This window comes from Lepus europaeus, chromosome 4 (genome assembly GCF_033115175.1).
Source record: "Lepus europaeus isolate LE1 chromosome 4, mLepTim1.pri, whole genome shotgun sequence".
Classification (NCBI taxonomy): Eukaryota; Metazoa; Chordata; class Mammalia; order Lagomorpha; family Leporidae; genus Lepus; species Lepus europaeus.
The window spans coordinates 99,492,930-99,518,923 of NC_084830.1; the positions used below are offsets into that span (position 1 = coordinate 99,492,930).

At 44.7% G+C, this 25,994-nt stretch overlaps 1 protein-coding gene across 1 annotated transcript; it reads left to right on the forward strand.

The window, feature by feature from the left end:
- Nucleotides 1-232: 232 nt before the first annotated feature.
- Nucleotides 233-19,837, forward strand: ZNF354C (zinc finger protein 354C). The gene is made up of 5 exons (XM_062188542.1): nucleotides 233-469; nucleotides 2,038-2,119; nucleotides 12,435-12,561; nucleotides 13,029-13,124; nucleotides 14,554-19,837. The coding sequence occupies exons 2-5, from the start codon at nucleotides 2,093-2,095 to the stop codon at nucleotides 15,966-15,968; spliced, it is 1,665 nt and encodes a 554-aa protein (XP_062044526.1). The 5' UTR covers nucleotides 233-469; nucleotides 2,038-2,092; the 3' UTR covers nucleotides 15,969-19,837.
- Nucleotides 19,838-25,994: the final 6,157 nt, after the last annotated feature.

The following is a 25,994-nucleotide window of genomic DNA, read 5'->3' on the forward strand; positions in this document are numbered from 1 at the left end:
CTCCACATCTAGGAAAACCACTCACAATTTCCCAGCAGAAGAAAGAGGGGAGGAGAAACGTGGAACCCAAACTCGTGTCCATAAAAAAATAAAATAAAATAAAAATAAAAATCCAGTCTGAATACGCAAGAGCAGAGCGCCTGCTCCCCCGCCGGAAGTGGTATCGCCGCGGGGCCCTCTGGGTATGACTTGAGGCATGCCGGGAGTCGTAGTTCTCGCGAGGCTCCGGGGTCGTTCGCGGCCTTTCTTGGGGTTCGCGGCGGAGGGTGATCCCGGCTCGGGTAGCACCGCAGCCTGAGGCCGAGGCTCTCCGGGTGGCTCTGCCCGGTCGCGGTGGAGCCCGGCAGCTCTCGGTACGTCGGAGCCGCGAAGGGGTCCGGAGCGGGTCCTGCCAGCGCGGGGCCGCGGCCCGCGCGCCGGAGCTCGGATCTGCGGGCGTCGCGTTGGACGGGGAAAGGACCCGCCTCAGGTGAGTAGGGTGGTCCGGGCCCCGCGGGGTGGGCGGCCTGCCGGTCCTTTGGGGCTGTTGCTTTGGAGCTGCTTAGCGAAACAGGCAGTAACAATAGCTTTCAGTGACCTAGCCTAGCGCCTTACAGGCGTTAACTCGCTGCATCCTCTAACAACAGGTTGAGCATACACGGGGTTTCCCTTTTGCAAGAAGAAACCAAGGCCCGGAGCGGCCTGGTAATTTACTGGAATGTACGTAGGGTCCTGGACTGGGAACCAGGAGTGCCCTTCCTGCCCCTGCTACTTTCTGCTTTTGTGAGTTTGGGTAGCTCATGACTCCTGAGCTGTCGGTCTTCCCCACAGCTGTAAAATGAGGTAGCAGGGGACAAGACGGGTCACAATACAGTGTCCCTTGGTATCCATCCAGGATTGGTCCCAGAACCCTGAGCTGATGTACCTGAATGCTCTGGTGCCTCATGCATATCCTGTATCCTTTAAATCATCTCGGACCCAATCCCTGATACAATGTAATTGCTGTGTACATAATGTTCAGACTGTATTGTTCACATGTTTAATACAGATAGAGTTTTCTCCCCCCTTTTCCAGAATGAGTTGAACCCATGGATGCAGAGCCCACTGGGGCCTACTGTGTTCACTTTTGAGGGTTGTTGCAAAGATTAAAGATAATACACGGGAAGCAGGATCCCTGGCACAGTGGAGTGTGCACCATGGAGTGGCACTGATCACTTCCACAGCAGTTTCCCTCTGGCCAGCTGAGGTGTGCCAGCAGGAGATTGCACGGCCCGGTAGCATGTTGTCCTCTCAGGCCAGGGCCAGCACCCCAAGGGAGCTCACTGCAGACTCGGGCAGACTGTGCACAGATGACTGACTCTTTCTGGCTGCTCCAGGCCCCCCTTCACTGCTCACTGCAGAGCGGGTGGGGCCTGGATGCCGTAAGAGACTGAGTCAGTGTTTAGGAGGGGCAGTGGAATGGTAATCTGGTGTATATCTTGGGTAGCCAGCAGGATTTTAATGATTTCACCTTGGGTGAGGTATGCTATAGCCAGATGTGGATCAGGAGAGGCTGGAGAAATCCTACAGGTTGTATTATACTCACGGTCCCTTGGGGAGAAGACAGCACTCCATGCAGGACCACTAGAGCAGTCACGAGGTAGAGAGAGGGGCACGTGTCTTCGCTGTGGTTTTCACAGGCAGGCTGGCCAAGCAAGCGTAGGATCTGCTGGCTGCATCTGAGAGTGGTATCTCCCTGGGAAGTTCATTTGCACCGTGACCACTCAGATGTATAGTCTAAAGCTGTCCATGTTTGAGATGCCTCTGGGTGAGTCACAGTGTGCTTAGAGGTAGCTGACAGGCCCGAGGTGGGCCTTAAAGCATCAACTCTAATCAACACAAGTTACCAGTATGGTTAATACAGGGAGGGGATGGAGTTTGGCCGGGCAGCTTGGTAACGCAGTCCATACTTGGTTTGCATCCTTATGGGTGTGGCTTGGTTGGGACCTGGTGGACTTTGCAGGCACCTGTCACTTCTCTCTGTAACCCATCCCTTGTCCTCACCTTTCTCCTCTCTAGACCCACTTGGTCAGCACTCTGCCCCCACCACGACAGGAAAACTAAGAAGGAAGGAATGGCCGTGGACCTGCTGCCCGCTCAGGTGACAAACAGTGAACTTTTTTTCTTTTTGCACAAGTTACTTTCTCGGGTTAATGAGGTGGACATATCTCTGTTCTTTGTCCCAATACTTTTATATCCAACGAAAGCCTTGTTTGCAGGTTTTTCCCAGGGTCCTGTGCTTATTGAGGGGCTGCAAAGGAAGGTGCCTCATTTGTCCCCAGGTCACTCTTGATTCACTCCAAACTTATTTCATGATCAAAAGTTGAGTCAGCTCTGAACATAAGGTTTTACCTTGATGGTTATTTGGTGAGAAGTATGGGGTGTGAGACAGTTTTTGTCTTCACAGAGGATAGCATCTCACTTGGGATAAAGGCATGGAAGGGCCAGAGACCTCCTCAGCAGCATTTATTGAGCACTGACTGTGTACGGGAGACAGAGGCAGTGGATTTATTTCCATCGTCAGGAAGTTCACGTGATTAAATGTGCAAGGAGATTCAGGGGATGCCTTCTAGAATGGGGTGGAATTGAAGCCGGGACTGATATTGGAGGAGAGAGGTCTGAGGGCTTCCCAGAAGGAGCTCAGCCTGCCTCGGGGTTAGGAGTGGCACTGGACGACACAGGGCTGCCTGGGGTCTTCCGCTGCCTGGTTGCAGCTGTCATATTAAACCATCCAAATGTCCCTCTTTCTTATCCAATTACTGCTTCCATCTCCGTCTCAGATTTTGCCTTCTTTGCTACTTCAGACTCCTTACTGGGCCTGGATTTCTTGTTCCTTCCCTCTTCTGAGGTCCATTTCCACTACTGTAACCCTCAGCTTCTGCAGGTCTCCCCCAGTTCTGTTCTCAGGACCGACCTCCCTCCTGGCATCCAGCCTGCCTTTCCCAGCCCCTTAGTAAGTGTTCCCACTTAGAAGTCCCTCCTTAGCCCCAACACAAACCTCCTTCTCGTAGCCCCCCTCCTTGGATTTTCCATTCTGCCACCCTCCAAAGCTCTGTTTTTGTTGGGCTCTTTGCCGAAGCCCCTCGTGGCAGCATGCAGGCCTGTAGACTACAGATGAGGACTCTGGAGTTTAAATTCCTGGGCTGGGATCCTAGCAAGGGAGATGACCCTGGGCAAGTACTTCAATCTCTCTGCACTTCCCCATTTTAAGTGAAGTTAATAAAGTAGATCCCTCAGAGAATTGGTGAGCATTAATAAGAGTGATAATTACAAACATAATTCTTATGTGCCAGGTGCTGTTACTGTGTACAGAAATACTCTTTCTATATAATACTCCTTTAATCTCTACAGAAGGACTGTTAATACTGGCATTTTACAGATGAGCACTTTAAAAAAAAAATAAGATTTATTTATTTGAAAGGCCAAGTTACAGAGAGAGAGAGGCAGAGAGATATCTTCTATCAGCTGGTTCACTCTACACATGGCTGCAATGGCCAAGGCTGGGCCAGGCCCAAGCCAGGAGCCAGGAGCCAGGAGCTTCATCTTGGTCTCCCACATGGGTGCAGGGGCCAAAACACTTGGGCATCTTCTGCTGCTTTCCCAGGTGCATTAGCAGGGAGCTGGATTGGAAGTGGAGCAGCCAGGACTTGAACTGGTGCCCATATGGGATGCCTGCTGGTGGCTCAGGAGGCAGCTTAACCTGCTGTGTCACAGCACCAGCCCCCAGATGATGGAATTTGAGGTGTGAAGAAGAAACCAGCTTGACCAAGGTTGACCATTGGCTCTTGGCCGGGTAGGGTAGTCTGTCCATCTGTCAGCATTAGGGGCTGAGAGAGCACATGTGCCATACTGAGAGCTCAGTAAATGCTGGCTGGAGCTGTGGTAGCAGCAGCGGCAGCATTATTTTAGGACCTACCAAATTTGGCATGCGTCTGCTTAATCAACTTTCCTTCCTACCCTTGTTTAGATTTATTGTATTTAATTGAAAGGCAGAGCTAGAGAGAGAGAGAGGGAGGGACAGAGGAAAAGATCTTCCATCCCCTGGTCCACTCCCCAAATGATTGCAACAGCCAGGGATGGAGAAGGCCGAAGCCAGGAGCCTAGAATCCCATCCTGGTCTCTCCTGTGGGTGGCAGGGGCCCAAGCATTTGGGCTGTCTTCGACTTTTTGCAGGTGGCAGCCTAACCTGCTGCACCACAGTGCTGGCCCCTAGGTTGTTCTTTGATTCTTTAAATTGTAGAGAGACAGATGTTTCCGGGAATTGAGATAGGCCACCAAAGTGCAGTGCAGAGCCATACTCAGCTTTTACCTACGCTACCCTCTCTCTGAAGTTCTGACTCTTCACCTTTCTGCGGCTTTCTCACACGGCCAAGCTGGAGATTTCCTTCACGTTCGTTAAACAGATGTAGAAGAGCTCGCTTGCAACTCAGAACTGGTGGACTTTTATTTTCTTTGACAGCTAATTCAGTATCTAACCCTTTTGATGAAGTCTCCTGAGGAGCCAGGGTGACCCAGTCACAAGTCTCAATACCCCATATGAATCAGGCAGTGGTAATATCCAGTGTCAGTTCTGTCCTCATCCAGGGTACTCAGGGTCAAATTTCTCTCTGTTGTCTGCTAGAAAAATTAGACAGCAAATAAACATAAATTTGGGGGAAAATAGGATCTTTGCAAATTTTGTAAATATTATCTATTTCCATATAGTATAAAGTTTATAATTTGGGGAAAAGATACATGGAACTTGGTGTTGTTAATAATTGTAATATGTTAATTACATCTTTTTCTTGCAGCAACTAAGTACTTTTTTTTATATTGTCACTATTTAAAAAAAATTTTTTTTAAGGAGTAGGGTTGTGGTGCGGTGGACTAAGCCACTGCATAGGACATCCACATCTATTAGACTGCCTGGTTTGAGTCCCAGCTACTCTGTACTTCCCATCCAACTTCCTGTGAATTTGACTAGATGGCAGTGAATGATGGCTCAAATAATTGGCTACCTGCCCCCGATATGGAAGATCTGGATTGAGTTCCAGGTTTCAAGCAGCCCCAGCCATTGTGACCATTTTGGGAGTGAACCAGTAGATGGAAAGTCTCTTTCTGTCTCTCTCTGTATCCATCTCTCTCTCTCTCTCTGTCACTTTGCTTTTCAAGTAAATCTTAAAATGTGTGTGTATATATATATATATATATCATATATATTTACATATATATTTATATGTGCGTATATATAGTATATTTGTAAACATATGTTATGTATACACACACACACACACATAAATATGTAGAATAGTTTTAGAGAAGAGTTGCTTAGGTAAAGGCACAGTTACCATGTGTGCTGCCCTGGCTTCCTCTGTTGCTAACATCTTTTTATGTATTTATATATTTATTTGAAAGTCAGAGTTACACAGAGAGAGTAGGAGAGACAGAGAGAGAGAGAGATCTTCCATCTGCTGGTTCACTCCCCAACTGGCCGCAATGGCTGGAGCTGCATGAATCCAAAGGCAGGAGCCAGGAGCTTCTTCCAGGTCTCCTATGTGGATGCAGGGGCCCAAGGACTTGAGCCATCTTCTTTTTTTTATTATTATTTATTTATTTGACAGATAGAGTTAGACAGTGAGAGAGAGAAAAAGAGAAAGGTTTCCTTCTATTAGTTCACCCCCCAAATGGCCACTATGGCTGGAGCTACGCCGATCCGAAGCCAGGAGCCAGGTGCTTCTTACTGGTCTCCCATGCGGGTGCAGGGCCCAAGGATTTGGGCCATCCTCCACTGCCTTCCCGGGCCACAGCAGAGCTGGACTAGAAGAGGAGCAACCAGGAATAAAACTGGTCCCCATGTGGGATGCCGGCACCACAGGCAGAGGATTAACCAAGTGAGCCACGGTGCCGGCCCCTTGGGCCATCTTCTACTGCTTTCCCAGGCCATAACAGAGAGCCAGATCAGAAGTGGAGCAGCCAGAACTCGAACCGGCGGCTATATGAGATGCTAGCAGCTTTATCCACTACGCCACTGCGCCGGCCCCTTTGCTAACATCTTAAGTCAGTATGGTACACTTGTCACAGTGAATTGATATGTAATTATTAACTCAAGTGCCTCCTTTATGTAGAGTTCCGTGGTCTGTACTTATGTCACTTTCCTGTCCCAGGAGCCCATGCAGGATGCCACATTCCCCTTACTTGTCACACCTCCTTAGATTCCTCCTCACTTCCAGCTTCTCTGACTTGCCTTGTTTTTGACAACTAGAGCAGTTTTGAGAGGTACTGGCCCTCTTCAAATGCTCCTCTGTTGTGATTTGTCTGATGTTTTTCTTATTATTCAGCAGGGGTTATGGGTTTGGAGAAGGAAGAACATGAGAGCTAAAATATTATTTCCATGAGATCCTATAACAATTACAAGTTGTCAGTGTGACTTGTCCCCGTTTGCATTGACCTGCTCACCTGCTTAGGTGACGTTTGTTGTGTTTCTCCTTGGTGGAGCACCCTTTTCTTCCACCTCCCCATGCTGTAATCTTCGCAAGGAAGTCAACTGTGTTCAACCCACACTCAAGGAATGGGGAATCTGTAAATCAAAATCTGTACGGGAGATTACCACTTCTCTCCCATTTATTTTTCCATTTAATCATTTATAACAAGATAGCAAACAAGGATCTTTCTACTATCTATACATAACAGTTATGATTCTTGAAAAAAAAATTTTAATGGTGTCCATGAAGTTTGCAATATAAATTTCAACTAATCTGAGTTCACCTTCAAAGAACACCGTACTGCTTCCTGGTGGGGGTAGTACATGAATCTCAAAACAGTATTCCCACTTCTTCCATCCACTCAGTATGAAGTTACTGTCATTCATTTCATTCATACATAAGCTGTAATCACCCAAAACACTGTTGTCAGTATTAATTTAAGCAAACAGCTATCTTTTGGATTAATCAAGAAAAAGAAAAATTTTACTTGGTCTTTATTCTTTTTCTGTCACTCATCCTTTCTTTATGTACGTTCACATTTCTGGCCTACACTATTTTTATTCTTCCTGAAGAACTTTTACCACTTGCAAGACAGATCTGCTGGTAATAAATTCTCTGTTTTTGTTTCACTGAGAAAATCTTTATTTTTCATCCACTTTGAAGGGTAAGTTTACTGGATATAGAATTCTAGACTATTGAATTTTTTGTTGCAACACTTTAAATATTTCACTTCTCTCTTTTATTTGCATAATTTCTAATGAGAAAATTCACTGGAAATCTTATCCTTGTTCCTCTGTAAATAAGATTCCTTTTCTCTGTCTTCTTTCAAGATTTTTTTCCTTGACTTTGGTTTTGTACACTTGGAAAATGACAAGCCAGGGTGTAGATTCTTTGGTATTTATCCTCCTTGATATTCTCTGAACTTCCTGGGTTTGTGGTTTGGTGTCTGTCATTAACTTTGGGAGATTCTACAGCCATTATTACTTCAGATAGTTAAGTTTTGCACTATTCTCTGTTTGTTTTTTGTTTTTGTTTTTGTTTTTTTTTTTTTTTAATTTGGCAGGTAGAGTTGCAGACAGAGAAACAGAAAGGTCTTCCTTCCATTGATTCACTCTCCAAATGGCTGCTATGGCCGGCACCGTGCCGATCCAAAGCCAGGAGCCAGGTGCCTCTTCCTGGTCTCCCATGTGGGTGCAGGAGCCCAAGCACTTGGGCCATCCTCCACTGCCTTCCCGGGCCACAGCAGAGAGCTGGCCTGGAAGAGGGGCAACCGGGATAGAATCCGGCGTCCATATGGGACGCTGGCGCCGTAGGTGGAGGATTAACCAAGTGAGCCATGGTGCCGGCCCCTTTCTCTGTTCTATTTTCATTATGTAACAATTTCAGATAATCAAGTAAAATTGTATTTTTTTTTAAAGGTTTGTTGTTTTATTTGAAAGGCAGAGTTATAGAGAGATAGAGAGGGAGAAACATAGGGAGAGAGAGAGTGAGGTCTTCTATCCGCTGGTTCACTCCCCAAATGGCCGCAATAGCTGGGGCTGGGCCAACCCGAAGCCAGGAGCCAGGATGTTCTTCCCGGTCTCCCATGTGGGTGCAGGGGCCCAAGCACTCAAGCCATCCTCTGTTGCTTTTTCAGGTACACTAGCAGGGAGCTGGATTGGAGGTGGGGTAGCCAAGACTTGAACTGGCACCCATGTGGGATGCCAACACCTCAGGCAGCAGCTTCACCTAATATGCTACAGTGCCAGTCCTGTAAAATTGTATTTTTAACATGGAAGGATGTGTGGTAAATCAGTAAGAAACCTAAGACTGTGAAACAGCAGTAATCATTCCTTCAGGTTGGGAATGTAAACAGGACAGCAGACATCGCTTATCTTCACTGTACAAAGTCTGGGGTCTCAGCCGAAAGCCTGGGGGCCTGGGGGCTAGGATTATCTCAGGTGTCAGTCACCCCCATGTCACTTCGCTGATGCTAGTTCCTGGCCCTCAGCTCACAGGCTTAGGCTGACAGAATAGTGACTTGTCTCTAATAGTGACATCCAGTGAGCCAGGGGCAAAGTGTGTTCTTTTCCTCCCTCTCCTTGGAAATCACAGCATCAATTCCACTGAATTCCACTCATAAGCCCCTGCTCAGATTCAAGGGAAGGAAACAGAACTCAGTTCGTGGTGGGGGAATTGCTGGAGACACAGTACATGAAGAGCATGTGAGATGGGAGACCACCCTGGTGTGGCCATTGTAGGAAAGTGCAGTCTGCCACGTCTTAAAAGTGCACATAACTCTGACCCAGTAGTTCAGTCTCTGACAGATACAGGTGTATATGTACCTGTATGTATGAGGTTGGTCGTTGTGCATTGTTCGTGACAGTAAAAAACAGAAACTCTCAGTATCTGTGAGTACAGGAAATGGTTTTATCAGTTAACGTAGACTGTATCACACAATTGTAAAAAAGAATGAGGTTTCTGTATGGAAAGTTAGCTGCCTTAACCAACACTCTGCAGCAGGAATGACCCATGAATGCAAGCCATATAGTCAATTAAAATCTTCCAGAGGAGGGCCGGCGCCGTGGCTCAACAGGCTAATCCTCCGCCTTGCGGCGCTGGCACACCGGGTTCTAGTCCCAGTCGGGGCGCCGGATTCTGTCCCGGTTGCCCCTCCTCCAGGCCAGCTCTCTGCTATGGCCCAGGAGTGCAGTGGAGGATGGCCCAAGTGCTTGGGCCCTGCACCCCATGGGAGAGCAGGAGAAGCACCTGGCTCCTGCCATCAGATTAGCGCGGTGCACCGGCCACGGTGCGCTGGCCGCGACGGCCATTGGAGGGTGAACCAACGGCAAAGGAAGACCTTTCTCTCTGTCTCTCTCTTTCTCTCACTGTCCGCTCTGCCTGTCAAAAAAAAAAAAAAAAAAAAAATCTTCCAGAGGGGGCTGGCACTGTGGTGTAGTAGGTTAAGCCTCTGCCTATTGTGCCAGCATCCTGTAGGGGCACTGGTTCATGTCCTGGCTGCTCTTCTGCCGAGCCAGCCCTCTGCTAATGGCCTGGGAAAGAAGCAGAGGATGGGCCAAGTGCTTGGGCCCCTGCTCCCATGTGGGAGAACCGGAAGAAGCTCCTGGCTCCTGGCTTCGGATTGGCACAGCTCCGGCCATTGCGGTCATTTGGGGAGTGTACCAGCAGATGAAAGACCTCTCTCTGTATCTCTCCCTCTTAAATAAATAAATGTATTTAAAAAAAAAAAAAACTTCCAGAAGCCGTGTTTAGAAAAAGCAAATAAGGGGCTGGTGCTGTGGCACAGTGGGTAAAGCTGCCACCTGAAACATTGGCATTCTCTTTGGGCACCGTTTCCAGTCCTGGCTGCTCCACTTCCAATCCAGCTCTCTGCTATGGCCTGGGAAAGCAGCAGAAGATGGCCCAAGTCCCTGGGCCCCTGCACCCATGTGGGAGACCTGGAAGAAACTCCAGGCTTCAGCATGACACGTCCCTTGCTGTTGCAGCCATTTAGGGAGTGAACCAGCAGATGGAAGATCTCTCTCTCTCTCTGTAACTCTACCTTTCAAATAAATAAATCTTTAAAAGAAGAAAGTAACAGAAGCAAATAAGTTAACAGTAATAAAATGTTTCACCTAGCCCAGTGTTCCAAATATTATCACTTCACATGTAATCAGTATGGTTATTATTTTTTTAAGATTTATTTTATTTATTTGAAAGCATTACAGAGAGAGAGGTCTTCCATCTGCTGGTTCACTCCCCAAATGACTGCAATGGCCAGAGCTGAGCCAGTCCAAAGCCAGGAGCCAGGAGCTTCTTCTGGGTCTCCCATGCGGGTGCAGGGGCCCAAGGACTCGGGCCATCTTCCACTGCTTTCCCAAGCCATAGCAGAGAGCTGGATCAGACTTGAACCGGTGCCCATATGGGATGCTGGTGCTGCAGGCTGGGGGCTTTAATCTGCTGTGCCACAGAACCAGCCCCTGTTTTTGAAATGCCGTAGGTATATGTGTGTGAACATTTTTTGTGACAACTGGCCATAAATTGTTGACTTCAGGACTAGAAAAGCTGTCTTTATCTCTGGAGAAACTCCACTGTTGTCTTTGGGAATGTTTGGAGTCTGTTTTTCCACTCTTGCCCATAAGATAAGGGCAGTATATATATTGTTGATGAGCTCCGGGCTCCTGGCTACCCGGTAAACTTCCTCACTGATCATTAACAAGCAGCCTAGATGGTTTGATAAGCCTTGCTGCTTACATAAAAGGCCACACCAAGATGTGCTCCTGTGAGCTTTCTGGAACTAAGATTCTTCACACAGATGGAGAGACAGCGCACAGCCTGGATGTGCAGAAGAGGGCGATTGTGCCTGGACTGTCTCTTGGCTTTCCAGCACTTGCCTTTCTTGCAGCTCCATACCTGTCATGAGCGTGCTCGGTGAAGTCCAGTGAGTCCTGTCAGCTCTGGGGACTGTGACATTTTATAGCAACTACAGCACGAAGACAAGGGTTGCCCTGTATACTGGCAATGCTTTTAGCCCTGAGTACCCATGGGTATGGTATTGTAATTTGGAAGATCAACCCCTTCAGACAAGATCAGGCGCATTCAGGGTGGTATGGCCGTAGACAGATCAACCCCTAAAAGTTCCAAGAGATCTAACTAAAGAGTCAAGATATAAATTAAAATGGAATCAAACAGGGCAGAAATTGTGGCACAGAGGGTTAAGTCACCACTTCCAGCATCCCATATCAGGGTGCAGATTCAAGTCCCAGCTGCTTTGCTTTCAATCCAGCTTCCTGGATATGCCTGGGAAGGCAGTGGAGGATGGCTCAAGTGCTTGGGTCTCTGCCACCCTTGTGGGAGACCCTAACTCTGACTTCGTGGGCATTTGAGGAGTGAACCAGTGAATGCAAGATCTCTCTCTCTAACTAAACTCACGTACATACTCTACATTTCTCTGTTACTCTACCTTTATTTCAAATAAATAAATAAATCTTAAAAATATTAAAATGGAATAAAAAAATTGAAAACAAAGGAATGCACTGAAAAAATGTAAATCTAATGGAAGGGTATAAAGTGATAAGTGAAAGATGGCTTTTCTGCCCCTCTCCACAGTTATCAAAGAAAAACCAGGGACCTGGTATTTGTCACAGCAGTTAAAACTTGGGTTGGGACTCCTGCATACATACTGTATGTCTGCAATTCAAATCCCCTGGCGTCCAGCTTCCTGCTGCTGTGCACCCTGGGATGGAGCAGTCAGGTCTCAAGTAGTGGGTCCCTGCTACCCCTGTGGAAGACCTGGATTAAGTTCCCAGCGCCTGACCCAGCCCTGTCTGTTGGGCATTTGGGGGAATGAACCAGCAAATTGGAGTGCTCTGTCTGTCTCTCTGCCTTTCAAATAAATGAAATAAAAAATTAGAAGAATCATCAGGGTGACAGCCTGTCATATTCTTCTGGGTATTTTTGTGTGTGCCGTGCATCTGTATGTATACATATGTAGACATTATCAACAAATAAAGGTTGCTTCATAGTTTGCTTCGTTTTCATATGAATTAAAAATGTGTAAAGGTCAAATTCCGATGTCAGGCATGCTCATTGACTCATTCTGCTTAATGGCTGTGAACATTTCATGGCTCCTGGCTTTGGATCAACCCAGCACCAGACATTGTGGCCATTTGGGGAGTGACCCAGTGGGTGGAAGACCTCTCTCTCTCTCTCTCTCTCTCTCTCTCTCTCTCTCCCTCTTTCTGCCTCTGCCTCTGCCTCTTTGTAACTCTTTCAAGTAAAATAAATAAAGCATTAAAAAAAGAGATACTATATACACAGTTCCTATTATAGTGCCTAACATTCAATAAATAATAACATGTTTATTATTTGCTTTTTATCTCAGAAATTCCTTTATATTTCTGTTCTGATATTTCTCAGTTTTTCAGCATTTATCTAAATGGTCCTGGCTAAGCAGGGCGGGGTTTGCCGTTGCAGGAGTCTGTGGCGTTCAGGGACGTGGCCGTGTTCTTCAGCCAGGATGAGTGGTTGCACCTGGACTCTGCCCAGAGACGCTTGTACCGGGAGGTGATGCTGGAGAACTACAGCAACCTGCTCTCAGTTGGTAATGGCCTCTGCCAGTGATGAATGAAGACTCTGCTATGGCAGTGCCATAGGGTGTCCTCTCTGGGCTACCAGAAAGGTCGACCGTTAAGCTGAAAGCATACATTTTTGTTGGAATTCCCTTCATGCTATTCTTTTCTCCCTTCTCTGCCTTTCCTCACACCCCACCCCAAATCTCAGTTTCCATCTTGGAAAAGGCCAATGATTAGATCCCAGTTGAGATTGTGAAAAACGTGGAAGACTCTTGCCTTAGAGGCATTGATTGCCAGGACCCTGTATTATTTCTCAGTGAGCCCTGCTTCTTGATTCACTTCCCAAATGCTCCATGCCCACAGAAGTGCTTGTGCTGCCTGTTGTACACCCCAGGGCTTGTCCTCTCTGCCTTTAGCTTCAGAGTGAGTGCTATAGGAGTTCTGGGATTGCTCTTCATGCTATTCCCTCAAGTTGCATTTCTTTCCTTGTGAGCAGGGACTCCATTTTCAACACCAAAGGTGATCTACCAGTTGCAACAAGGAGAAGATCCAAGCGTGGTGGAAAGAGAAGTCCCCCCAGATACCTCTCTCGGTGAGTGCCTGGGAAATGGGCACCAGGGAGTCTTTACAGGTGAGCAAGTCTCGAGGAGGCAGTGCTCTGGAAACGTTTTTGGACATACTGATCCCCAGTGAGATGCTTAGGGCCAGTTAGATTTTATTTCCGTTGTGTAATTTATACGAGCATGTAGTTACCTAATTAAACCAATCTAATTTTGACCTATTTTCAGCTATGGACTGATGGAAGAAAGCCAGGTTTCAACCCTAGAATCAGCTCAATCTATGTCTTGTCACCCACCACAGAGCTGAGCTTGAGGTTTGGGTGTAATTCAGTGACATCAGCTTTCTTGCAGGTTTTCATTATTCTCCAAAGATTCCAAGAAGGGAGTGCCATCTTCTTGTTGCATCATGATCAAAGAGAAAAGGAAAAAGTGATGGAAGGGTCGTATGAAAAAAATCATCATTACCCAATAATAAGAGATAGATTGACACACATGACTGGTTGATTGTGTTTCCTCCTCTTTATAATTAACACCTTAAAACTTTGATCAGATATCATCAACAGTCGTACTTCAGGGTTATTATAATTTTTGAAACCTGAACATCCCCTTTTTAATGGACTCTTTTCCCTTTCACAGTCTGATATAAAATCATAAAATTTAAGAAAACAAATTCATATATATATTTTTTTTAATTTTTGACAGGCAGAGTGGATCATGAAAGAGAGAGACAGAGAGAAAGGTCTTCCTTTGCCGTTGGTTCACCCTCCAATGGCCGCCGCGGTTGGCATGCTGCGGCTGGCGCACCGCGCTGATCCGATGGCAGGAGCCAGGTGCTTCTCCTGCTCTCCCATGGGGTGCAGGGCCCAAGCACTTGGGCCATCCTTCACTGCACTCCCTGGCCACAGCAGAGAGTTGGCCTGGAAGAGGGGCAACCGGGACAGAATCCAGTGCCCCGACCGGGACTAGAACCCTGTGTGCTAGCGCCGCAAGGCGGAGGATTAGCCTAGTGAGCCGCGGCACCGGCTCAAATCCATATATCTTAAAATTATTGTATACAGGACTTGAGAGACAGCATGAGAAAAGATACAATGAAAGTGACATGTGAGTAGGAAGGAGAAAGTAAAGACGAGTTAACCTGCTTCGTTGCCTCATAAGCAGAGTGGGAAATGAGAAACTGAAGTACCCTGCAGTAGTAACCTTGAGCATTTCGTCTGACGTCATTCTGTGTCCTCATACCTTCTGTTCTTCTGATATGTCTGACACTGCTTCTCCCAGGATGCATTCTGTTCATTTTCAGTAGTGTGTACCTATTTCCCTTTCTTTCCATTATCCCATGCTGTTTTTCTGCAAATCCAAGTCCATAGTTGCGATCTGATGGCAACATACCTCTTCTGTATGGATAATTGCCAGTTTCATTGTCTTTCCAGCACAGGCAGCATTCATTCTTGTGATTCGTTTCAGATTTCAAGACTTGTCCTAAAACAGAAGCATTTCCTCCCGAACAGAACGCTTTTATAGAAGAAACATCTCATGGAATAATAAAGGAAAAACCCATTCGTTATGGTGACTGGGACATCAGCTTTGGAGAAGCTGTTGAAACTGAGAGTGGGACAGAACAGGAGCGACAGGAGCAGCCACTGAGGCAGATGGTAGCCTCACAGGAGAAGAGCCTCCGTGGAGATGGAAACCATGCAGATCTTGCACTGGGGGAAGACATACTTGTAAATACAGATCTTGCCTCACAACAGAATGTTCCTACAGAAAGGATACCCCATATGTATAACACTATAGGGAAAGACTTTAAACAAAATTTTGATCTAACGAGATGCTTCCAAGTTTACCCAGGAGCAAAACCTTACGTCTGTAATGAGTGTGGGAAGAGTTTCACCCAGAATCTTCATCTTGTGGAACACCAGAGAATTCATACTGGTGAGAAGCCCTACAAATGCACCGAGTGTGAGAAAGCCTTCAGCCACAGGTCGTCCCTCCTTGCCCATCAGAGGATCCACACTGGAGAGAAGCCTTACAAATGCAGCGAATGTGAGAAAGCCTTCAGCAGCAGTTCCACCCTCATCAAACACCTGAGAGTGCACACTGGAGAGAAACCCTACCGATGCAGAGAGTGCGGTAAAGCCTTTAGCCAGTGCTCAACCCTCACTGTACATCAGCGAATTCATACTGGAGAGAAGCTCTATAAATGTGGTGAATGTGAGAAGGCCTTCAACTGTAGAGCAAAACTGCATCGCCACCAGAGAATCCACACAGGTGAGAAACCCTACAAATGTAGTGACTGTGGGAAAGGCTACAGCCAGTTTACATCCCTAGCTGAACATCAGAGACTTCATACTGGAGAGCAGCTGTGTAAATGCTTGGAATGTGGGAGAACCTTCACGCGCATCTCAACCCTTATCGAACACCAGCGAATTCATACTGGACAGAAGCCCTACCAGTGTAATGAGTGTGGGAAAGCTTTCAATCAGTACTCATCCTTTAATGAACACCGGAAAATTCATACCGGCGAAAAACTTTATACATGTGAAGAATGTGGGAAAGCCTTTGGTTGCAAATCCAACCTTTATAGGCACCAGAGAATCCACACTGGAGAGAAACCTTACCAGTGTAATCAGTGTGGGAAGGCCTTCAGTCAGTATTCATTCCTAACCGAACATGAGAGAATCCATACTGGAGAGAAACTCTACAAGTGTATGGAGTGTGGGAAGGCCTACAGTTACAGATCAAACCTTTGTAGACACAAAAAAGTTCACATTAAGGAAAGACTCTTTAAGTGGAAGGAATATGGGAAGACCTTCATCTACAGCTCCTCACTTACTCAGTATCAGAGATTTCTCAAGGGAGAGAATTCCTCAGAGGTTTAGTTAATTCAAGATTTCCACACTGGAGAATGATCAGGCAAATCATGAACATGGCACAAACTCCTATTAGATCAAGTCCTTTTTACTTCTCCTGCAGGAAATATGCCAGCTACCATGATGTAATGATAAAATTGATCAACGAACATGTAAAGAGTACTGACCTTAAATTTTCTGAGAACCATTAAATTCTAAGGTTTCTAGAAACTTAAAAATAAGTTTAAATGCAAAGAGAATGTAAAAGACCTTACTTTTTTAAAAGCACGAAGACCAATTGAATAGAAATTTTGTTTCTTTCATTGGATGATGACTCCTTTCCAAGAGTAAGTGAATTTTCTTCTAAAATCAGAGCTGATAATGTGAATAAGTGTGAGGCCTTGTTTCCTAAAATGGCAGGCCAGCATAGGAAGCTCTCTCCCTCTCTCCTTTTCATAAAAAGAAACTAAGAATGAAAAGGAATTTTTTTAAAAGATTTACTTGTTTATTTTAAAGGCAGAATGTTAACAGAGAGGCAGAGGTAAAGCAAGAAAGATGTCTTCCATCTGCTGGTTCATTCCCTAAGTGGCCACGATAGCTGGAACTGGGCCGATCAGGAGCCAGGAGCTTCTTTTAAGTCTCCCATGCAGGTGTAGGGGCCCAAGGACTTGGGCCATCTTCTACTGCTTTCCCAGGCCATGGCAGAGCTGGATTGGAAGGGGTGCAGCCAGGACTCAAACCAACACCCATATGGGATGCCGGCACTGCAGGCAGCAGCTGTACTTACTACACTGCAGTGCTTGCCCAGAAAGGAATTCTTTAAATTTAACTGCTACAAATCTCTGTGAGCTGCCCCATCAGCAAGTTGCATGTGTCCATATACATTCATGCATCACTTAACATGGGGGCATATTCTGAGAAATGCATCGTCAAGTGATTTCATCATTGTGCAAACATCAGAGCGTATGTACACACACCTGATGGTACAGGTCAGTCACTCAGAGAGACCTGTTGCAGCAATGAAGAGACACAGTGAGCATGAGGTGAATGAGGCTATAGCCAGCATAAATGGCATATGTACTGTTTCATAGTAAGCTTCTGTTTCTAAGTAGGAATATACTCTAAAATAACGATGGATAGTTAAGTAAATCTATAAACCAGTAAGAGTTACTTATTGTTATTATCAACTATCCTGTACTGTAAATTATTGTGCTATACTTTTATACAAGTGACAGTACCATGGGTTTATATTATGGGCATTATCACAAGTGAGTAATGCATTGTGCTGAGGCATTGTGATGGCAATGACATAGCAGGTGATGGGAACTCTTTAGCTCCAGTATAATCTTATGGGACCACTGCCACATATGTAGTCCATCAGTGATTGAAATCATATTGTATATACATATATGCATGTGTGTGTACATGTATACACCTATATACAGAGTTTTAGAAGATATTTTTTTAAAGTGATGACTTTAAAAATGCAGTTTTTTAAACTTAGAATTTAATGTTTATAATCATGTGGGGATATCAGATGCAATAGACTTAAAAAGAAAAAATTTCTTTCCAAAAGGAAGCCCTCTTCCAGTTACTTTCCTATGTTATTTCTCAATTTTATATGGTTCTGTGTATCTGAATAGAGTCTTCCTATAGTACTGTAGAGGGTGAACTAGACAAGCAAGTGGAAAGACCATCGTGCCAATATCTTGTATCTGTTGTAGAAGATAGATATTTGGCAGGATCTCAGACTATATATCTGGCACTCATTACAGCCATGAGAGATTTTAGTTTAATTATAGCCCTTCACTTTACAGTGAAGAAGTTGAGTTTAGCAGAGTCAAGACCAGACTCTAGGTTTTCAGGTCTGGTACTGTGGTGATTACAGGGTCATTTACAACCTCAAGTTCCAAGAATACTACTTGTTTCGTGTCCTGGCTAGACACATGCAGCTATTTAATAAGTCATCTTTTCATATAGGAGTATTTCTCCTCTCCTTAATGTTAATAACTAACATATAATCATAATCCTTTTTTTTGATTAGTCTCTGACTGTACCTGCTTTTGTAACCATACTTAAATCCTGAAACCCACGTGATGTCCAGAGTATGAAATTACTGTTGAGGCTTTCACATAAAAGGTTGTCTTTATTACACATCTTTTGAAAATTTTTTGTGTGAAGTTGTATATTCATGTTTTATTAATTTTTTAGATTTATTTATTGACTTGAGAGGCAGAGGTACAGACAGAGAGAGAAGAGAGGTCTTCAATCCACTGGTTCACTCCCCAAATAGCTGCAACGGTCAGAGCTGGGCCCATTTGAAGGCAGGAGCCAGGAGCTTCTTCTGGGTCTCCCATATGGGTGCAGGGGCCCAAGAAGCTGGGCCATCTTCCACTGCATTCCCAGGCCGTTAGCAAGGAGCTGGATCTGAAGTGGAAAAGCCAGGACTTGAACTGGCGCCCATGTGGGATGCAGGCAGAGGCTTAACCTACTACGCCACAGCGCCAGCCCTGCATGTTTTGTTATTGACCATATATTCATCACTTTAACATTTCATTTCCCTTGACTCTCTTTCCTCCAATTCTGTATTTGATTTTCACAATTGGTATAATTTAAAAATTGTGCTAATACAAGTAGCTAGTCCCTTCTCTCTGAGAAAGGTTTTAGGATTAAAACAAACTCAAGTATTCAGCATAGTATATTTCTTAGTTGACTTGTTTTAGTCATCAGAAAATATTATTTTAGGTACTTTAAGTATATTTACAAGGAAAATGAGGCTTTAAACAGACCTCAGTATTTAACACTGTACCCAGTAGCAGTGAGCAGGTTTAGAACCCACATTTTGGTTTCTAAATGCCATTACCCATGAACAGGAACCAGGATTCCTTCGAGAAATGGCTGATTTCATGTTTGGAGCAGGAGCAAAACTATAAGTTTTGCCTGGAATATCTTTTTATGAAGGAAAAATAATTCAGGATGGCTTTTGAGGACTAATGGGGTAATGTCTGAAGCACACAAGAGTGAACTTACAGGTGCTTGCACTGGCCCTGTTTAGGAAATCAACATCAAGAATCACTGCAATACACTACAAAGAAGATTTACAATAGTTAAAGGGGAAAAAAAAGAAGAAGAAGAAAGTAAGCTCTTCATAAAATTATTTGAAGAACTCCATCTTTCAAATGTACTATTTTACATCCCTTAATGTAATTAAATCTGGCAAAATCAATGGATAGTAAAACCAATAGGTGAAAAAAAGTTTTAAGGAACATTTTCATGGTATCAAAAAGATTACAGATGCAATTTATAAGAGAGATTGGCTTTTGGACCTGTCAAGCTGAGTTTTACTGCTGTGGGCAAGTTGGTATTAAGGCTCCTAACAAGATGCAGTGTGAAGAACACAGTTATCTCTGAGGTGTGGCCAACATGTGTAACCAAACTCCAACTAAATCTCTTATCTAGACTCATCCTCCTCTTTACTAGAAATACAAAGAATAGAAGAACAAGTTTAGTTATACAGTGAGAAAATAGATAAATCCAGAGTTTGGGACATTGTATGTGAACAACTGCTCTGGACTTTTCAAAAAGCCAGTATAACAAAAAGTAGACTGTGGTGGAGTAAGACATGCAAGAGGTAACCAAATCCAAAGTGTGATCCTTCATTGGCTTCTGATTTATATTGATTAAAGCAGCTTTCAGATATGTTTGGGGGATATTTGTGGTAATATGAAGATGGAATGCATTAGTTAATGTAGTGGGTTTAGTTTTCATCGAAGTGATAATGGTATTGATATGTAATGTAATGTCCTTAGGAGAGGCATGTAGGATTTAAAGATCAAAAAGTCATGATGTTTTCCCTACATTTTCAAATAAATATGTAAAACAAGTCAACTGCTGTTGAACCTTTGTAGTGAATATGGAGGTGTTCATTGGTCTTCCTTTAAACTTGTCTGTGTGTTTAAATTTATAACAAAAATTGAAGCAAAAAGTGATAAGGTAAAATAATGAATATGAAACTTCCACTCAGAATTCTCACTTAGATTCTTGGAAAGTTTCTGTGTAAGAGTTAATTCTCCAAGAATGTAATCACTGGAAGTAAAATAACTTTGAGTTGCTACTGGTTCAACTTCTTTTTTTCTTTTTCTTTTTTAAAATTTATTTGACAGAGTTATAGATAGTTTGAGAGAGAGAGAGACAGAGAGAAAGGTCTTCTTTCCGTTGGTTCACTCCCCAAATGGCCACCACAGCCGGTGCTGTGCCGATCTGAAGCCAGGAGCCAGGTGCTTCCTCCTGGTCTCCCACGCGGGTGCAGGGCCCAAGCACTTGGGCCATCCTCCACTACCCTCTCGGGCCACAGCAGAGAGCTGGACTGGAAGAGGAGCAACCAGGACTAAAACCGGCGCCCATATGGGATGCCTGTGCCACAGGTGGAGGATTAACCAAGTGAGCCACGGTGCTGGCCCCTCACTGGTTCCACTTCTAAAAGGGGTAAACACATTCCTCTTTGTCTCACTACATATTTGTGGAGCACCTGTCTGCGGGCCTTGAAAAGTAATGGTAGCAGACAGATTTGGGAAGGAAACCAGAATCTGAAGTACCACCATGTTGGCCTTCCTGTGATAGGAATGATGGTAGAGTGGACATCTAAACCTCTGGTCAGAGGAACCATGCCAGATAGGATTGGGAGAATCCCTGTTGCTTCCTTCTCTTACTGTCTTTCTCCTACTTGGACTGGAATTGGATGTGTCCATGAGTTGTGAAGCAGAGAGGAGAACCTGCAGCATTGGATTTCTAAGCAGAAGACTGGAAGAGGCAGTGGCTGCTGGGAGCTGAACAATGTTAGGGTGATGACAGAGAACGGGAATTCCAGAAAGTGATTTCCTGAAGTTGTATAGCAGCCCTGGGCTTCCTTCTGAGCTGTACATGTAGAGGTTTGACGCTGAAAGAATGGGCCATTGCTTAGGTTTGATTTTGGCCATGTAGGATAGATCCAAATAGCACTGTAAATACTTAGAAAACTGCCTCTGGAAGCACTGCCCACAGCAGGTGGAGTGGAACTGTTGACCACAGCCAAAAATTGCAGGTAAACAGCCTGCTGAGAAAACATTTTCTGTAAGAACTAAATACCCAGAATTTCATTGAAAATGTGTAAGATGCAATGCAGCAAGTACATGAAAAATACAAACCAGGAAAATTTCAACAACTGGTAAGAAAAGAGACAAAGGACACTGACCCCAAGATGACACAGAGGTTGGAATTACGAAACAAAATATTTTCAAATATGACAGTATTTCAAAAAGTGTGATCATTCCAGAAATGATTGGAAATGTCAAAAATTTCAACAGTAAGGATAATATTTAAAAAGGAATTAAATAGAAATTTTAGAATTAAATACAATAACAAAACCGATGAAAAATCATTAGAAGGCTCATAACAGGATGGAGATGATGGAACAGTGAGTGAACTTGAGGACTCATAATACATATTCAAACAATACGTGAAAAAGGATACTTGATCATAGCAGTTGAGGTAGAAAAAAAAAACAGTTGATAAAATCAAATGCTCATTTATGATAAAGTCTCAGACAATTAGAAATAAAAGCAAGCCTAATGAAGGGCATCTACCAAAAATCCACAACAACGTCATGCTTACTGATGAGAAACTAGATGCTGTTAAAGTCAGAAACGAGATACAGATGTCCATTTACCCCTCCTGTTCAGCATCATATGAGAAGTCCTCATTAGTGCACTCAGGCAAGAGAAGAAAAGACATTCATTCATATTAGGAAGAAACAAAATGGTCTCTATTCACAGATGGCATGATTGTCCACTTGGAAAATCCCAAGATATCAACAAAAAAGCTCTTAGAACTAATGAATTTAGTAACGTCTCAAATTCTATGGTCAATATACAAAAATCTTCCTTCATGCTTTCTGGTGAGGTCTGATGCAATGCTTATTGTATCTCTATAAAGTAGTTTGCGCCTCCTCTGGCATCTTTCAAGATTGTTTCTTTTTCATTGGTTTTCTCCAATTTGAATATGCTATGCCTACATGTAGATTTTTTTTATATTCATCTTGGTATTCTCTGTACTCACTTGATCTGTGCTGTGGTGTCATTTGATTTTGCAAGAATTTGGGCCATCTTTTCTTTTTTTAAGATTTATTTATTTGAAGATCTACAGAGAGAGAAGAGACAGAAGAGTCTTCCATCTGCCGATTCACTCCTAGGTGGCACCAATGGCCAGGGCTGGGCTAGCAGAAGCCAGGAGCTTCCAGGTCTCCCACCTTGGGGGCAGGGTCCCAAGCACTTGGGCCATCTTCCTCTGCTTTTCCCAGACCATTAGCAAGGAGTTGGATCAAAAGTGGAGCTGCCGGTGCCCATATGGGATGCCAGCGACACAGGCAGCAGCTCTACCCACTACACCACAGTGCTAGTCCCTGGGCCATCAGTACTACAATTGTTTCTTCTTTTTTCTTATATTCCCATTGTGATATTCCCATTGTCTATCAATCCTTTGTAATTGTCCCACAGATGTTGACTCTTCTGTGTATGTATCTACACAAATACATTTTTTATTGGTTAAGTCCCCAGCAAGATTGATGGGTCACTTGAAAAGTGAATGCTTAACTCTAGAAAGCTGCCAGTATTTGTCCAAGTGGTCAGCCCATTTTGCATTGTTGAGCATTGTGAGTTCCCACTGCTCCACATCTTTCCCAGATTTGTTATCATCAAGGTTTGATTATTTTGCTTACTTTTAAAGAATATTTATTTAGGGGCTGGCGCTGTGATGCAGTAGGTTAAACCTCTGCGGCGCTGGCATCCCACATGTGTGCTGGTTCGAGTCCTGGCTGCTCCACTTTGATACAGCTTCCTACTGATAGTCTGAAAAGGTAGTGGAAGATAACCCAAGTGTTTGGGCCCCAGCACCCATGTGGGACACCTGGAAGAAGCTCCTGGCATCTGTCTTCAGATTGGCCTAGCTCCGACCATTGTGGCCATTTGGGGAGTAAACCACCAGATGGAAGCTTGCTCGCTCACTCTCTGCCCCCCCCCCTTTCTGCCTTATAAAAAAAATATTTATTTATTTATTTATTGAGAGGCAGAGAGCAAGATGATCTATCTGCTGGTTTATTCCCCAAGTGGCCACAATGGCCAGGGCTGGGCCAGGCCAAATTTAGGAACCAGAACCTCCGTCTGATCTCACATATGGCTGGCAGGCGCCCAAGTATTTGAGCTATCCTCCATTGCCTTCCCAAGTGCCTTAGCACCTCCACTTAGATGGGAAGTGGGGTAGCCGTGACTCAAACCAATACTCAGATAGGATGTCGGCATTACAAATGATGGCTTAACCTGCTGCACCACAATGCTGGCCTCTTGTTTTTCATTTTAATCATATGAATAGATTGCTAATGGTGTCTCACTGTGGTTTTAAAAAGCAGTTCTCTAATGACTACTAGTGATTTTGGTCATCTTTCCCCAACATTTGCCTTCTGTACATCTTCTTAATGATATATCTTGCCCATTTTTGGAGTTTATTTAGTGCTGGGATTCAAGAGTTCTATGATCTGTAAACAAGTCCCTTGTCAGTTAAGTGATTTGCAGATATCAGTTATGTGGCTTTACATTTCATCTTTTTAAAAAGATTTATTTATTTGAAAGGCAGAGTTACATAGAAAAGGAAAGGCAGAGAGAGAGGTCTTCCATCTACTGGTTCACTGCCCAACTGGTGGCAACAGCTGGAGCTGGGCTTATCCAAAGCCAGGAGCTAGGAGCTTCTTCCAGGTCTCCCACGAGGGTGCAGGGGCACAAGCACTTGGGCCATCTTCTACTGCTTTCCCAGGCCATAGCAGAGAGCTGGATCAGAAGTGGAACAGCTGAGACTTAAACCGGTGCTGGCACTGCAGGCAGCAGCTTTACCTGCTTCACCACAGCACCGGCCCCTACATTTCATTTTTAAAAATATCTTTAGTGGGCCGGCGCCGTGGCTCAGTAGGCTAATCCTCCACCTTGCGGCGCCGGCACACCGGGTTCTAGTCCCGGTCGGGGCACCGATCCTGTCCCGGTTGCCCCTCTTCCAGGCCAGCTCTCTGCTGTGCCCAGGGAGTGCAGTGGAGGATGGCCCAAGTTCTTGGGCCCTGCACCCCATGGGAGACCAGGATAAGCACCTGGCTCCTGCCAACGGAACAGCGTGGTGCGCCGGCCGCAGCGCGCCTACCGCGGCGTCCATTGGAGGGTGAACCAACGGCAAAAAGGAAGACCTTTCTCTCTGTCTCCCTCTACTGTCCACTCTGCCTGTCAAAAAAAATATATCTTTAGTAAAGCTAAAGTAATACTACTTTATTCAGATATAATGGCCACATAAGTTCAGAAATATACATGTAAGTTCCGGAGAGCTTTTCGTAATAACTGACAGTAAGCATCCTTCTAAAACAAAACTGTGTTGTGCCCTATGGCAAGGTGGGGCTGATAGCAGAAGTCCACTAATTTGGAAGAAAAATTTTATAGATCGTATCTAGGAAATCTTTGTCTAACACAATAATGTAAAACTTTCTCCTGTTCTTCTGGGAGTTTTATGATTATATGTTTTACAATTAAACCTAGGATACACCTTCAGTTAATTTTTGTGCAAGTGTGGGATACGAAAGTCCTCAAATAGTTCCTAGAAACTATATTATAAAAATCTATGCATGGATCTTGGGTGTTTTGCACCAAAATAAACTTATACTAACAGAAGAGGATCTGAAGAGGATCTAGTTTGAGGCACTAAGAAGTGAGAAGACATCAGCTTGAAGAGCTGCGATCAGAGCAAAATGAATTCTAAAATTGAAGCAAGTACAGTCACCAGGTATATGGTGAAGCTTGAGTGGAAGAATACTGAAATCCTTGATGCCCTGCAAAAAAAGTTTACAGAAACAATGCCTCCAATAAATCAGCAGTTCGCAAATGTAGAGTTCATTTTAAGAAGGAAAAAGATGAGGCCAGCATTGTGGCATAGCAGGTAAAGCTGCTGCCTGGGATGCTGGCATCCCATGTGGGTGCCAGTTCATGTTCCGGCTGCTCCACTTCTGCTTCCAGCTTCCTGCTTATCTGCTGGGAAAAGCAGCAGAAGATGGCCCAAGTATTTGGGCCTCTGCGCCAATGTGGGAGACCCAGAAGAAGCTCCTGGCTCCTGGCTTCAGCCTGGCTCAGTCCTGGCCATTGTGGCAACCATTTGGGGAGTGAACCTGTGGATGCATTGTGTGTGTGTCCCTCTCTCTGGAGCTCTGACATTCAAATAAATCAATTTTTAAAAAAAAGGACCAAGATGATGTGAAAGATGAAGCCAGCAGCAGTAGACCATCCACATCAATTTAAGAGAAAAAAAATTAACCTGTTTGTGCCCTAATTGAGGAGGACCGATGATTAACAGCAGAAACAATTGTCAGTGCCGTAGGACACCTCATGGTTCAGCTGACATAATTGTGATTGAAAAATCAAAGAGGAGCAAACTCTGTGCAGTGGGTATCAAAATTGTACTGCAGACAAAAGCAGGACTTTCAATGGAAATTTTAAACAAGTGGAATCAAGATGCTGAAGCATTTCTTTGAAGAATTGTACCAGGAAGTGAGACAGCATTCTGGTAGAATCCTGAAGACAAAGCACAAAGCCGTGGCTGCCAAGGGGGGAAGTGGCCCGCAAAAGCAGACGAGTCAAGAGCAGAGATTGCAGCAGCAGGGTTGGGGGATGCTCGAGGCATTTTGCTTGTTCACTTTCTAGAGGGTTGAAGAACAATAACGTGCGTGCGTGATGAGCGGGTTCCGAGAGTCAGCCAGAGCTTTAACAGAACACCTTAGAAAGCTTCACCAGAGTCTTCCCCTCCACAACGGCGCTTCTGCTCACTTCTCATCAAACAAGGGCCGTGTTTTGATGGGAAATAGGACCTTCTCCTTTTGACTTCATCTCCCCCTGTAATGTAAAAACCTTTAAAAGGCACCCACTTTTTCTTTATAGTTAACGATGTAAACAGGACTGCAATGACATGGTGAAATTCCCAGGCCCCTCTGTTCTTTAGGGATGA